At 38.1% G+C, this 16,850-nt stretch overlaps 1 protein-coding gene across 1 annotated transcript; it reads left to right on the plus strand.

Annotated features, from left to right (window-relative positions):
- Positions 1-2,073: 2,073 nt before the first annotated feature.
- On the plus strand, positions 2,074-4,308 carry LOC119688764. The gene is made up of 2 exons (XM_038103434.1): positions 2,074-3,636; positions 3,703-4,308. Exons 1-2 carry the CDS (start codon positions 2,074-2,076, stop codon positions 4,306-4,308), a joined length of 2,169 nt encoding a protein of 722 aa, XP_037959362.1.
- The last annotated feature ends 12,542 nt before the right edge of the window (positions 4,309-16,850 follow it).

Below are 16,850 nucleotides of genomic sequence, written 5' to 3' on the forward strand. Positions count from 1 at the left end.
CAAAGGAAAGCCGAAATGCAATACATTGAGAAGAAACATGCAATTATACTGAAATATGTAGACGAAAATGATGTTAAAAATGAAGGCATGAGTGAGGTAAGGACACATAGCACGTTAGAATGGGTAAAGAATCAGGTTGGTATGAACAACGATGACAGCAAACCAAACGTAGGTTGTGGTGTTCAGTTGGATGGTTCAGTTGCAAGGGTGGAAACCCAAGCAAATTTGATCGCAACTATGGAAGCTTCAGAGTTACATTCACACTTAGTGAACCCGTTGCTTATCCAAGAGGTTGTAGAAAAACTACCACCGCAAATGCGATTGCAGTGGGCTGTTGCATCGCGTAATATCAATGTAACACTTAAAACATTCGGCAACTGGATATATGAACTAGCAGAAGCAGTAAGTAATATATCGCCAGTTTTTGGTGCTGGAGCCAGTGCAGATACTGAAAGGGGCAAAGCGCAACGCATTAATTTTCATGAAGAAGAACCTCAGGATGCAGTAGGCGATAAACACAAAATTCTATCATGCTTTTATTGGAAGGAGGCACATGCGTTGAAGAAGTGTGCAAGGTTTAAAACACTAAAAACAGACGCGAGGTGGGACGTAGTGCGTGAAATGAGACTATGTGGAAGATGTCTACTGCAGCATGATTTTCGAACGTGCAAGAAGACCCGAGAGTGCGGTATACACAATTGCAACATGAAACATCACCCATTGCTACATAAACAAATAAGTTCAACTGCAAGTGGGGCAAATGACACGTTAGCGGTTCATCATCAACTAACTTCACAAGAGCTGTACAGAATTGTTCCAGTAACAATATATGGAAATGGTGTTACCTGCAACATTTATGCCTTTCTGGATGACGGATCTGGTCCAACGTTAATAGAAAAAGACGTATTAAGACAACTGCGGATTAAAGGTGAAACGAAAGATCTTTGTTTACGATGGACAGACGGTACGGTACGCAAGGAACCTGATTCTGAGCTGGTCAACCTGCAAGTCTCCAAAATATGAGAAGGTAAAAGGTATTTGTTGGAGCAAAACAAAACATCTAACTTGACTGCTCCACCCTGTAGATTTTATTCATTTCGTAAATTCGCTGCACTTGCAGAGAGCAAAACGACCGTTTTGCGCTTTGCTTTACTGTTGTGTTGTTGAAAAATTGAGAGTTGGTTCCCGTTTCAGTTAACACATTTTTTACTGTGCGCGAAGTTTACGGATGTCTTTTTTTTATTTATAAAGTAATTCATTTAAATTAATTATTGATGCATACTTTTTACTATATAACATATGTAATATAGCACATACGTATATTTAAATTCATAATATTGAATACAAATAACATTTATTTCTGTACAAATATCTGGCTTTATTTTATTAATCGAGGTTAAACAGTATTCGTTGTGCAATGTGCGTTCAGTAGCTAAGCTGGAACTACCCGAGCAATCTTTAAATATGACAGAACTTACCGATAAGTATAAACATTTAAAGGAACTACCAGTAGAATCGTATCAAAATGTTAGGCCTCGAATGATAATCGGCCTAAGCAATAAAGAGGTAGCTATGCCAATGAAGTTCTGAGAGGGAGGCAAGAATGAGCCAGCTGCAACAAAATCTCGACTCGGGTGGACAATATATGGAATAATTAAGCACGAACCTAATACTCTTAGGAAAACGTTAAATTTACACATCTGTGAATGCGATGATGATCTAAGTTTGCAGCGTTTAGTGAAAGATTTTGTCAGTAATGAAAACGTTATTGAAAGTCGAGAAAAACTAAAAAATATGGAGTTGGAACAACAAAAAAGTATGCAATCAAAAATAAGTAGAGATGGTGAATAATTTGTAGCAAGATTGCTTTGGAAATCAAATAATATTACTATGCCAGATAATTACTTAATGGCGCTGCGTAGACTTCAGTGCTTTGAGCGCAAGCTGCAATCCAATGTAACGTTGCAAAGCTGGGTGTGTGATCACATCGACGACATGAAGTCGAAAGGTTATATACGCCAGCTGAAACCTAACGAAGCCGAGGGGTATTAGCCACATAAGTGGTACTTACCTATGTTTACAGTCAGTAATCCGAATAAACCACAAAAGCGAAGACTAGTGTGGGATGCAGCTGCACAATATGACGGAGTCTCGTTAAACGCGTGTTTGGAGAAAGGTCCAGATCTGCTCACTTCGTTGGTAGATGTTCTTGTTAATTTCAGAATCGGAAAAATTGGTATAAGTGGCGACATAAAAGAAATGTTTCATCGAATACTCGTGAAAGAAGAAGATCAACATTCACAACGCTTCCTGTGGAGAAATTGTGACGATAGCAGACCCCCAGACGTTTATTTGCTACTAGTTATGAGTTTTGGGGCAACATGTTCACCTTCGTTGGCACATCTGGTAAAAAATAGCAATGCACGCGAATACGAAACCGAGTTTCCGCTAGCAGTGAAATGTATTTTACAAATGCATTATGTAGATGACATGCTGGATAGCGTCGACACAGTGGAGGAAGCGATTAATCTAGTCAATGAGGTTAGAAATATTCATAAAAAAGCAAATTTCCATATTCGCAATTGGGTTTCAAATTCTAACGCGGTGCTGCAAGCTATAGGTAACCAAGGCCAGGAATTTCAATTTTGCTCGGCCGGAAGGCGTATAGACCATACATTTGAGGTAGAGAAGGTATTGGAAATCCATTGGCAAACCGACACTGATATGCTCACATTTGATCTGAAGTTTACCAAAGTCACTGAGGATGTTCTAAGTGAATATAGATTACCTACGAAGAGAGAGTTGCTACGATTGATGATGTCAATATTCGACCCTTTAGGGGTGTTTACCTTTTACATTATTGACGTAAAAATTTTGTTTCAAAAAGTTTGGCGAAGTGGAGTTAGCTGGGATGACGCTATTCCTAATGAGCTAGTCGATGAGTGGAACAAATGGCTGTCGCTGCTTGGCGGTGTGAAAAATGTGAAGATACCGAGATGTTACTTCGCTACGGTTAATAAGGATGCAGACTCCATTGAATTACATGTCTTTGCGGACGCAAGTGAGGTTGCATATACAGCGGTGGTGTACCTAAGAGCGAAGATTCGCAACAACATAGATGTTTCCTTGATATGTTCTAAAGCAAAAGTTGCACCATTACGACCAATATCAATTCCAAGACTGGAACTACTCGTGGCGGAATTGGGAGCACGCCTAGGAAACAACATCAAAAGGTCAATAGACTTCAAAGTGACCAGTATAACGTATTGGAACGATTCAAAGGCTGTTCTATCGTGGATAAAATCTGACCCACGAGATTACAAACAATTTGTAATGTTCCGCATAGCAGAAATCCAGGAGTTGTCCGAGGCGGAACAATGGCGGTACATTCCTACTAAATTAAATGTTGCGGACTTGGCTACAAAACAAACTAGTAATTCAGACCTTACTTGGAAAAACCCTGGGTATAAGGGACCGAAGTTCCTGTATGAAGCAGAAACTTGTTGGCCAAATAATGTTGGCGTACAGAAATATAACGAAGATTCTGAAATCAGAAAGCAACGATTGTTGGTGGCTCATGTAGCAGAGGAGGAACCTCTCATAGATGTCTACCGATTTTCAAAGTGGGAACGTTTAGTTCGATGCATGGCCTATGTGAAAAGATTTATGTTTTTACTATCAACTAATGAAATGAAAAAGAAGAAATCTGTAAACCAATGCTTGTCAGTCGAGGAACTGAAATGGAGTGAAAATTTTTTGTACCAGACAGCCCAGTTACAGGATTACAAGAAAGAAATGACCGCATTAAGTAGAGACGCTAATATTACTCTTTCTAAAATTAGCCCTTTGCGAAAACTTTCACCATTCATAGATGCACAGAATGTTTTAAGAATGAAAGGTAGCTTAGATAAAGCCACATGCATCGCTGATTCAACCCAATTCCCAATTATACTATCAAGGAAAAGCTACATAACTAAGTTGATCGTAGACTGGTATCATCGAAAATGGAAACATTTAAATCATGAAACGGTGGTTAACGAAATCTTTCAGAAATACGACATTCTGGGACTGCGTAGACTGTTAAAGCAGGTTAGAAATAATTGCCAACATTGCAAGGTTCGTGATGCGAGTCCAAAGCCGCCGGAGATGAGTGTGTTACCAGAAGCACGACTATCAGCATACTCCCGACCATTCTCTCATGTTGGAATAAATTATTTTGGCCCGTATACTGTAACAGTAGGAAGACGCTCAGTGAAGCGCTTTTACATGCCTTACGTGTTGAGCAGTGCATTTGGAGATAGCTTATAGCCTGTCAGCCAGATCGTGTTGTATAGTGATACGAAATTTCATAGCCCGAAGAGGAGTGCCGAATGTCATCTATAGTGACAATGGAACCAACTTAGCAGCTGCTGAAAGGGAGTTACGAGAGTCAATAGAGAACGTCCGGAAACTCAATGGGTTTTTCTTCCACCAGCTGCGCCGCACATGGGTGGAGCGTGGGAACGCATGGTGCGATCCATAAAAACAGTGTTAGGAGCAATAATAAGCCCCCAAGCAAAAATAATGATGAAAAGATGCATAACCTGTTCTGCGGGGTAGAATCAATCGTAAATAGCAGACCGCTTACTTATTTGTTGATTGAAACAGCAAGTGAAGAAGCATTAACTCCGAATCATTTCTTTTTGGGGTCATCTTCCGGGAACAAGACCCCGGGGAAGTTTGATACTAACGACGAGCACGTGAAATCCTCCTGGATACATTCGCAATACCTTGCCGATCGGTTCTGGAAAAAATGGATACAAGAGGTGCTTCCAACGATGACAAGACGGACGAAATGGTTTGGTAAGATAAAACCCATCGAAACAGGTGATGTCGTCATTATTGTTGACCCAAATTCTCCTCGCTACACATGGCCGAAAGGAATTCTAATTAGTGCCATTAAAGCACGGGACGGGCAGACCAGGAGCGCCATAGTGCAGACTACTCGAGAGCGAACAAAAGTAAGTAAAAAATAGTTAATTTTAAGTACTAGAAATAAATAAGTTTTGTTTTAAGATTTTAAAGCACACACAATTACATTACGCTGTTAAAATTGGTCAACAACATGCCCCATTCAGTTGGCTCATTAACTTTAACTAGTGATAACATTTACAATTTCCATTCTTATTAATTCTTTTTTTAAATCATCATATTAACCAAAAGGAATCTTTCTTGGGGGCTCAATTTCTGGAGTGATTTCTGGCGTAATAATTAGTTCACATTTACATTTATTCTTTAATTTTCCTAAACCACAAAAATTTCTTTATAATTCTCAAAAATTTTATCAACAAATAAGGCATTTATATACTTAACAATATTCATATTTATATTTGTACTTAACCCCAATATATTTTTACATTTCATATTTACAATAAAAAACTGTTAGAAACTAAAGTACAAAAATTATGTATGCTTGGATCTAAAGTTTATTTGGAACTGAAAGTTATTTTACATAAAAGCCAACCTTCTTCTTAAGAGATGGTACATTCACAATAATGTTCAAAATGCTTAACTTGTTTTAAGCAAGCAAGAGAAAGAGTGTTTTTTTAACACTCTTTCTCAAGTTAAATATTTTCTTACAAACTTCATAGTATTACTTTAAATTTTTTGTAAAAATATCTGCTACATTATCATTTGTTGATATATACTTTAATTTGATTTCATTAAGTGCAACAACCTCTCTTATGTGGTAATACTTGATATCAATATGCTTCGTGCGCTTGTGAAGGATTGGATTCTTTGCTAATTGCAGTGCGCTGAGGAATAAAATAGTTTTTTCTGCTATTTACTGTCCTCCATGGCTTACTGTAACTACGGCCCAATTTCATGCATTTTTTAATATGTTAGGTCCCAAATTTGTAGCGGCTGGTGACTTTAATGCAAAATACATTTTTGGGGTTCGAGACTAATCTCACCAAGAGGCAGACAGCTTTACATGGCATTTAAGAATGATCTTGATATTATTTCCTCAGGTCAACCAACGTATTGACAAACTGATCAACATAAAATAACTGACTTCATTACCTTTGGTGTTATTAAGGCACTAAGTAGAAAAGATATAACTGCAGTACCATTATTTGATCTATCCTCAGATCATTCTTCGGTTATTTTAATTTTATTAAAACTAAATAGAAACGATACAGAATGTCAGATCCGCAAAAAAAAATTAGCTTAAAACAGCTGGTCACATTACACTAACATAATGCAGAATCGCATACCTCAAATTACAACTCTTAGATGTCATTCAAGTATTGATAAAGCGGTGGAATTACTGAATAAAACAATAAACAATACGATAAAAGATGCCTCAACTTACAGAAAAATCACTCGTTCGAAAGTTGTTTCTCACAATGAAATTGAGAAGTTAATTTTAGCAAAGCGACAAGCAACACGTGAATCGCAAAAGTTTCGTTCTCCTAACGATAAACAAAGACTTAATGAATTCACTAAATTACTTAAAGATACACTAAACAATCATAGAAATTTGGCAGTACAGCACTATTTAGAGAATATTGGACCCAATAAAAAATTATACTTTGTGGAAAGCATCAAAAAATTGAAAATACCTATTTAAAATGATCTTCCCATCTGAAAACTGGATGGATCATGGGCTAAAAGTGAAAATTTAAAGGGATCTCTTCTAGTTGACCACTTAAAAACAATATTTCAACCAAATCCAGAAATCGTCAACTTCCACCCTAGAGTTCATTTTCCAGTAAAGGTGCAAGTTCCAATTAAACTAAGTATTTATGAAGTAAAATAAGCAATTCAAACAAATTCAAATCCTAAGAAGGCACCAGGTCTTGATCATATTACAGGCAAAATGATAAAACTTCTCCCTGACAATTTAATTGTATTTTTAACCATATTATTTAATAACATTCTTACTACTGGCTATTATCCAAAGCAATGAAAAGTTTCTCTGATAAAAATGATTCCAAAACCTCACCTATCGAAGATCTTCGAAAGAATAACTTTCGCTAAATTGGAACCTTATATAATGCATCATAAAATAATACCTTATCACCAATTTGGTTTCAGGAAAAATCACGGAACAATAGAACAAGTCCACAGAATTGCAAGTGAAATTCACACTGCTCTCCACGAGAAAAAACATTACACTGCCATTTTTTTGGACGTTGCTCAAGCTTTCGACAAGGTTTGACATGAAGGCTTACTTGCGAAAATTAAATTAAAACTCCCTGAAAACATGCATCGGTTATTTTTTTCTTACTTAACTTCTAGAAAATTTCGTTTGAAACATAACTCTTTTACTTCAAGAGAAGTTCAAATAATTGCAGGTGTTCCTCAGGGAAGTGTTTTTGGGCCGTTTTTATATTTACTATACACAGCCGATCTTCCTCTCCTTTTTAATCATAAAATCTAAACTTTTGCACACGATACTGCAATCCTTAGTGTACATAGAAACCCCAAAATGGCCTCTCAGAATTTGTCACTTCATCTGTGTCTTGTTGAGGAGTGATTGGCTAAATGAAGGATAAAACTAAATGAATCAAAAAGTGTTCAAATAACATGTAACGACACTTTTGGTGACGTTCAAAAATTTTTAGTTTTTGCTGGGGTATCCTCAGCCGTCGTCCAGAGTCGTGACAATATATTTATAATTTTGCCGAGACGTTGGTTTTAGAAGAAAACAGAACGTGATTTATATGTATAAATTATATATATAACTTTATTTATTTCATAAAGCTTATGATTAAGCTTATGAGTTTAATTAAAATTCATTGGAAACATTTCTAATAATAAATAAAAAAAAAATTATGTTGATGCCAAAATTTCCCACTTCTCCATATACTCCTTGTTAAAAGAATCTTAGCAAAACCCGTGTGACTTCTTAAGCCCCTCTTCTGTTGATAAAAAAATAAACAAAACGTTTCCTCCGTGCTGTAAAAAACTATTTGACCGAATAAGCCAGGTTAAAAAAAATACATATAAGACAGGAAAGGAATTTTACACTACGTTTGACTCAAAGAACCAGATTTGTGGCACAATGTGCCAGATGACCAATAGGCCAGTGTACTTGTTCCAGGAAAAGTAAAATTTCAAGTTTTGGTAAAATTTACCAGAAGGCTCAATGAGCCAGAGTACTTGCTCTTTTACTTGTCGCAAACCAAGTCCCCTATTATACGAAATGCGCCTCCTTTTATATCGAGCATACCGAAGCTTTTTGGTGTAGCGTACCGGTATTCTTTGCTGTACTTGACTTCGCCGTGAAGTTGAACTTTGTGTTCTACTGTTTTCTCACTTCTTCTGCTTCGCCGTGATTTTTTTAGTACTTTTTACAACGTTTGTGTGTGGTTCTTTTAAATAAAATATATAATATTAATTTAATAATAATTAAAACGAGGTATAATATATATATTTTGTGATTTTAATATTTTTACCAACTTAAATGTGAAAAGAAAAGAAATATTAAAAGAAATAAAATTGATGTTGGCGTGCTTAGTTTTGTTTTGTTGTGTTTTGTTTACGCATATAAAAATAAAATTGGACAACCAAAAGTGTTAAACTGTTTTGTATTTTTCGTTTACGCATATAAAACTAAAATTGAACAACCACGAGTGTTAAATTGTTTTGTGTTTTGTTTTATTTATATATAATTGTAAAAAAAATAGACATTTGTTTAAAATTTAAACATGTTTCGCCAATAATTGTTCATTGTTGTTGCGTTTATAAGTGTTCCATTCATAAAAGTTTTAACAAAAAGTTAACTTTTTTTTCGTATATTTTTAGAATTTGCACATTGCATGTAGCGATGCCCGCGGTACATTGGCATCGAGGATCACAGGTAATGTCCATGATATTTCAAACAAATATTTTAATTCAATTTTATATTTTCCAGTTAAGTCGCCTTCAGTTATTTTCATGTGAGTTGTTAGATATATTATGTGTAGTGGTGGCGGTTATTTAACACACAGACTGTGTTTTTCTCTTCTTCTTGCTTTATGTAGCACAGAAATTTACTTGTAAATTTGTGTCGTTACATTAAGCAAGAAGAAGAGAAAAACACAGTCTTCCTCCTTCTTCAGAACAGAAATTAAAACTAAGACTTTATTTTAATGATACGTTGATGACCCCTCGTCGGCAAATTTGCACTTGATACTTCTGATTTTCCATTTATCCCTTATTTTCCATATGATACATGCTAATACTTGTGTTACTAATATTCCTTTTAGAACGAGGCTCGATTTCTCTTTCTAATCTTTGGACACTTGAAAATTTTGTAATACTCATCTTGGTTGCTGACATGATGATGGTCATCCTTTCGTTTAAATGTACCTAGACGTTGTACGAAAATCTCTGGTTTGTTTCCTTTTGTGCTTGGTTGACTGACGTTCAATTCCACTTGTGGTGACCATGTTTCTTGTTGACTGTCATGCTTGACTTTATCCTTTGCTTGAGTTCCTTGGCTTGGTAGTTCCGTGTTAAGTTTACTATCTGAAACATTGATAACTAATGGACCTAATGAATTCGTAAGTTGTACATGACGATTATCCGATACTGGCTGTATTATAGTAGAATTCCTCTGTAGCGATGTAGTTGATGACGAAGATGATGGTTGACCAGATTGGTGATTATCTCTTGGTGGTGCTTCTCGTGGTGACTGTGGCTGATTAACCGAAGATGGCGGCTGCGGCTCAAGTTCTTTTGGTTGTAACGATGATTTGAAATTACCTTGCGAATGACTCTGTGACGTTTGCGATGATGATTTAAAATTACGTTGTGAATGCCCCTGTGGCGTTTGCGATGATGATTTAAAATTACCTTGTGAATGCCCCTGTGGCGTTTGCGATGATGATTTAAAATTACCTTGTGAATGACCCTGTGGCTTTTGCGATGATGATTCTGAACTTGTAGAAGTTGGTAGTACTGGATGATTGACATGTGATGACTCCGGTACTATCATTAAACGTTGTGGCAGTGCTGGACGTGATGATAAGTCATGCTCTTCGATTTGATGCTTTTGCTCTCGTGGTTGCGTATTCTGATTGTAGTTAACTAGCGACTGTTGTGCATATGCTTGTTGATAACATACTTCTGGACTTTCCCTATGAGACGTTGAAATCTGTGGAGGAGTTACGATGCATTTATGAATTGCCTCCTTTTGTGGTTTTCTCTGTAGTGGTACTGAGTGTGGTTGTGCGTCTAGCACCTGTGGACTTTCTTCGACGGGTTGTGGTTCTTTTCGCGTTACATCCTGTGCCTTTAATCCAATCAATGATGAAATCAGTGGGTTTTCTTTAAACTGTTGTGTTTGTGCTTCTCGCACCTGGGGATTTACTTCGACGGGCATAATGGTGTGTAACTCCTGTTGTGGTTGGACTTTCGGACTTTCTTTGATGAGTTTCGAACAATGTAGATGTTGTGGTTCCTGCATATTTACTTGCGATGTTACTGAGAGTTGAGCTAGATCAGTTTGACGTTGCATGCTTGGTATCATGGTTGACTTGGATAATAATGGTGTCGTTGCCGTTTTAATGGTGTTTATTCGTATTGTTGGTTGCTTAACTTTGAAACTACTCTGTTGTTGGTAACTTTTCTTGTTTTGTGGTCCATGTGGCCCCAGATTCACACTGTAATCAACGTGCTGCCCTGTTCTTGTAGTTGGCATACATTTCGTGGTATTTGGTAATGACGTCGCTTCTGAGTGTTTACTTATCAGGCGATGACTGATCGCTTCCTGACTTCGACTTGTTTTAACTCGCTCTGTACGAAGTTCTGCTAATCTTTCGTAATAATCATATGGAAGGAAAAATTCTAAAAAGTCTGCCTTGAAGCTTGACCAAAGGGTCCAACGTTCATTGTTGTTACGGTACCACATCGCTGCCCGATCTTTAAGGAGTATGATCATCATCCTTGGGACTATATTTAAGTCGATGTCATAGATTTCTGATAGCTCTTCTATTCTTTCCACGAAGCCTAATGGATTTCCTTTGCCGTCATAACGTACTGACCACTCAGCTATTTGGTCAAGGCTTTCAATATACGATGGCATTGTATGTTGATTCCTCTCGTGACTTTGATCAAGACCTTCTTTTGTGATGACGCACTGCTCTGTTTTCGAACGAACTCTTTCACTGTTCCTGTTTTAAAGATTCGCAATTCTAAGCCGTGGCTTCCGATTTCCCTGTACCTGTGTTCTAATGACTTTCCTCGTTAACCGTTTGTCCACTGTTCTCCATGTTCCTATCGTGTTCTTTTTTTTTCTAAAATTCTGTCCCTGCTCGGGCGCCAATTGTAACGACACTTTTGGTGACGTTCAAAAATTTTTAGTTTTTGCTGGGGTATCCTCAGCCGTCGTCCAGAGTCGTGACAATATATTTATAATTTTGCCGAGACGTTGGTTTTAGAAGAAAACAGAACGTGATTTATATGTATAAATTATATATATAACTTTATTTATTTCATAAAACTTATGATTAACAAAGTTTAATTAAAATTCATTGGAAACATTTCTAATAATAAATAAAAAAAATTATGTTGATGCCAAAATTTCCCACTTCTCCATATACTACTTGTTAAAAGAATCTTAGCAAAACCCGTGTGACTTCTTAAGCCCCTCTTCTGTTGTTAAAAAAAAAATAAACAAAACGTTTCCTCCGTGCTGTAAAAAACTATTTGACCGAATAAGCCAGGTTAAAAAAAATACATATAAGACAGGAAAGGAATTTTACACTACGTTTGACTCAAAGAACCAGATTTGTGGCACAATGTGCCAGATGACCAATAGGCCAGTGTACTTGTTTCAGGAAAAGTAAAATTTCAAGTTTTGGTAAAATTTACCAGAAGGCCCAATGAGCCAGAGTACTTGCTCTTTCACTTGTCGCAAACCAAGTCCCCTATTATACGAAATGCGCCTCCTTTTATATCGAGCATACCGAAGCTTTTTGGTGTAGCGTACCGGTATTCTTTGCTGTACTTGACTTCGCCGTGAAGTTGAACTTTGTGTTCTACTGTTTTCTCACTTCTTCTGCTTCGCCGTGATTTTTTTAGTACTTTTTACAACGTTTGTGTGTGGTTCTTTTAAATAAAATATATAATATTAATTTAATAATAATTAAAACGAGGTATAATATATATATTTTGTGATTTTAATATTTTTACCAACTTAAATGTGAAAAGAAAAGAAATATTAAAAGAAATAAAATTGATGTTGGCGTGCTTAGTTTTGTTTTGTTGTGTTTTGTTTACGCATATAAAAATAAAATTGGACAACCAAAAGTGTTAAACTGTTTTGTATTTTTCGTTTACGCATATAAAACTAAAATTGAACAACCACGAGTGTTAAATTGTTTTGTGTTTTGTTTTATTTATATATAATTGTAAAAAAAATAGACATTTGTTTAAAATTTAAACATGTTTCGCCAATAATTGTTCATTGTTGTTGCATTTATAAGTGTTCCATTCATAAAAGTTTTAACAAAAAGTTAACTTTTTTTTCGTATATTTTTAGAATTTGCACATTGCATGTAGCGATGCCCGCGGTACATTGGCATCGAGGATCACAGGTAATGTCCATGATATTTCAAACAAATATTTTAATTCAATTTTATATTTTCCAGTTAAGTCGCCTTCAGTTATTTTCATGTGAGTTGTTAGATATATTATGTGTAGTGGTGGCGGTTATTTAACACACAGACTGTGTTTTTCTCTTCTTCTTGCTTTATGTAGCACAGAAATTTACTTTGTAAATTTGTGTCATTACAAACATTTGCACTAAGAAAAGAGACTTGTCCACAAGTTACGCTGAACAACACTCCAATTCCGCAAGCAAACGACGTAAAGTATCTTGGCATTCATCTTGATAGAAGGTTGACTTGGAGCAAGCACATAGATAGTAAGAAAATACACATGAAATTAAAGTTTAATCAGCTCTATTCGCTTATGGACCCAAATAGTAAACTAAGTCTAAAAAACAGAGTCTTGGTTGGTTGGAGTGGCGGTCTTGTATCCTAAAAAGCCCACTTAAGCACAAATAATGGCCCATTGTGGTACCACAGGATTTACGTTGATTTGTATAAAGATTGTAATCAGTATACATTCAACGTCGAAAAGAAAGGTAACGACTCCCCTATTAAGTAAAGGAAAACCAACCTCACAGTTCTAAGAACTTGGCTGGGTCCCTAACATTACAGGATGACAACTCAGTGAGGTCAGTTAGAAAAGGAGATCCAAGGGTCTTAAATCTACTTCTGGCTTGGGAAGGGCACTGACACATGAGATGGAGTACAGTCTCCTCCTCATCCTCAGAGCCACAACCTCGACAAAAGTCATTAAAAGGGAGACCCAGTCTCATAGCGTGCCTTCCTATTACGCAGTGTCCCGTCAGCACAGATACCGTAGTGCTGAGTTGGTTCCGTCTTAGTTGAAGTAGCTGACTAGTTCTTTTCTTGTCTAAGTTCGGCTAAGTCAACCTAGAAATCTGACATTGAGGTTCGTCAGCCCAGTATTGCCTGGCTATGCTCAGATATTTTTGTATGATTGCCAGTTTAACTGTAGCAAGTGGAACGCCTATATCAGGGAGGTTAATGTTGAGGAGAAGAGCACCTATCTTGGCTAGGTCGTCTGCCCTACAATTTCCTGTGATATCCCTGTGACCAGGAACCCAAATAAGTTTGACCCTAACAAACCTAGCTAGGTCATTTAGTGAAGCACGGCAGTCTTGAGTTGTAATTGATGTGGCTGAGGTGCCAATCAGTGATCTGATGGCAGCTTGGCTATCAGAGAAAATTGAGATTGGTAAATCGGATGTTCGATTGCTTAGAACCCATTTTACAGCTTGGTGAATTGCCATTATTTCAGCTTGAAAGACGCTATAGTGGTTTGGAAGTCGAAGCGAGATGCTGAGACCCAGTCTTTCAGAGAAAATGCCACAGCCGACTCGTTTATCTATTTTGGAGCCGTCCGTGTAAATGTCAACCGTTTGAAGAGGGATCACTCTTTCAAGGATCCAGTCCTCCCTGCTAGGTATAAGAGATTCGAACCCCCTGTTTAGGTCTGGGTAACAACACATGTAGTCAATAGAGACGGGAGTTGGCAGATCCTAATTCAGTATGATCGCGTGGCCTATGTCAGTTCTTGACCAGCAGGAGAGGGCGTTGAGCCTGGTTGCAACTATTTTGGCTTGCTGTTTTACCAGAAGCCGAGATGGCAGCCAATGAAGCAGAGCGAAAAGAGCTTGCGTGGGGGTGGAGCGAAGAGCACCAGTGATTTGTAGTGCAGCTATCCTCCTAGTTTTGTCAATTAATTTGGTGTGGCACGCTTTTTCAGTTGCTTGCCACCAGAAAGCAGCCCCATACAGAAGAATTGGGTCGATAACAGCTGAATAGAGCCAGACTATAATGCACGGTTTGAGCCCCCAACTGCGACCTATAGCTCTTCTACTGCAGTAGGTGGCGCATACGGCTTTGCGGGCTCTCTCAGCCAAGTTGTCATTTCAGCTGAGTTTAGAGTCCAGAATAATACCCAGATATTTGACGTTCGAACTTAAATTTAGAGTAACGCCCTTTATCTTTGGTAAGGAAAATGTCGGTATTTTATATTTCCTGGTGAAGAGAATAACTTCTGTCTTTGCGGGGTTAATATCAAGACCGAATTCCCTACACCATTTAGTTACAATGAGGAGCGCAGAGTTAATAACATTGGATACAACTTAGGGGAATTTGCCAGATGAGGCAATAGCAATGTCGTCCGCATAAGCTATAACACTACATCCGGATTGTTCCAAGAGTTTTAGCAAAGAATTAACCGCTATGTTCCATAGAAGAGGAGAGAGAACCCCACCTTGTGGCGTTCCCCGACAGACTGCTCTGGAAGATTAAACACTTCCGATATCGCATGTAATAATCCTAGTTTTGAGAAGGGCCTCTACAAATTTAACCAGACTATTGTCGAGATTTAACTTTGAGAGGGATTTTATGATACCATTGGGGCAGACATTGTTGAAAGCGCCCTCAATATCGACAAAAGTGGCAAGTGTGAATTCTCTGAGAGAGATGGAGTGGTCAACTTGCGAGATGAGTGCATGAAGCGCAGTATCGACAGACTTGCCTTTGGTATAAGCATGCTGTGATGGAGATAAGAGTGCTGGGTTTATCTTGTTCCTGATATGCAAATCAGCACTCCCTCCAGTACTTTTAGAAGAAAATAAGACAGACTAATTGGTCTATAGTCCTTGGCACTGCAGTGAGTTATTTTTCCTGCTTTGGGAATGAAGACTACTCGAGCCACTCTCCAGCAGCTTGGGACATACATAAGCTTGAGACAACTATTGTAAATGGTTAGGAGCCAGGGGAGGATTACGAATTCACCCTGTTGAATATCTGCGGAAATAATTCCGTCCGGACCTGGAGATTTATAAGGTTTAAAAGTTTGGATGGCCCACTTGATTTGAGTGTTCGTCACTTGAAACGGTTTCGGATTGTTTAGAGGGGGCAAGCTGATTTGAGTTGATAAATCAGCATCAGAGGCTACGCTCCCTGGGAAATGCGAGTCCAGAAGGATGTCGAGAGTTTCCTTACTGGAGTTGGTCCATTGACCATTTGGAGCCTGGATACAATCGAGTGTCTTATGGGTGGAATTGAGGATTTTGCGCAGTCGGCTAGACTCAGAGGAGGATTCTATGTTGGCACATAAGTTTTTCCAAGCTGCCCTTTTGGCCCGCCTAATGGCGTATTTAAATTCTCTTTGCTTCTCTTTATATGGAACCCAGTTTCCTGTTGCTTTAGCATCATTAAAAAGTTTTCTACAGGTTTTTCGGAGGTCTGCAATGTTTAGGTTCTACCAAGGAGATTTGGGTTTGCCCCTAAATTCGGGTTGCTTGCAGGCTGCGTTTGTGGCTCATCTAAATGCTGATGTGAGAAGGTCAACCGCTCGATCTATATCGGAACAGTTGAGAATAGTGGGAGGGTCCAACTGTAAGTTGGATTCTAGGTTGGCTCGAAAAATGGGCCATACAGTACGTTTCCTATTTACTGGTTTAGATGAGCTGTTCATTTCAGGGTTCTCCACAAAATCTAGATCAAAATTGATGTATCTATGGTCAGAAAAGGAACAATCTTGCGATACGGACCAATTAGTAATAAAGTAAGAGAAGTGATCGCTAATCAGGGTGATATCGAGAACTTCCCTTCTGATTGAATTCATGAAGGTTGGTTCCCTACCTATGTTAGCAATCACCAAGTTTCCTGCAAGAATGAAATCAAATAGACACTCACCTCTCGCGTTAGTATCCTACTGTCCTACTGTTATCCTACTGTTATTTGCCTCTGACACCAGAAGCTTGAGGGAGTCCTGTGGTGGAGTGGCACCGTGATCGTGTGCCATATATTCTGAGACAATCCAAAGGGCCTTGGAGTCGTATTCGATGGCCATGGCTACATTGTCATTGTCACTAAACCTAGGGAGTAAAAAGGCATTAATGTTATTTTTTACTAGAAGCCAAGATCTTGGTTTACCTTGACCTTCTGTTAATACTAACCGATAACCGTTTGTATTCAGTCCGCAAACCCGATTGTTTACAATCCAAGGTTCTTGGATCAACATTATGTCCTCTCATTTTTCAGCTAGGCGGAGGGTAAGGGCTGCCGAAGCAGTTTTGGAGTGTTGGAGGTTAATTTGGACGACCTTCAACAGCTTTGTTGTTTTTCAACTATGGTACTGTCCAGTTCATCCTCGTCCGACATCGGTGAGGTCTCCCGGGAGAGCGCCATACCTGTAAAGAACTCGCCGACCAGTTCGGAAGACGAGATTACGCTACCTCCGTCTTCGGAGGAAAGATTGCCGATTAC

Source organism: Teleopsis dalmanni, chromosome 1 (genome assembly GCF_002237135.1).
Source record: "Teleopsis dalmanni isolate 2A chromosome 1, ASM223713v2, whole genome shotgun sequence".
NCBI lineage: Eukaryota > Metazoa > Arthropoda > Insecta > Diptera > Diopsidae > Teleopsis > Teleopsis dalmanni.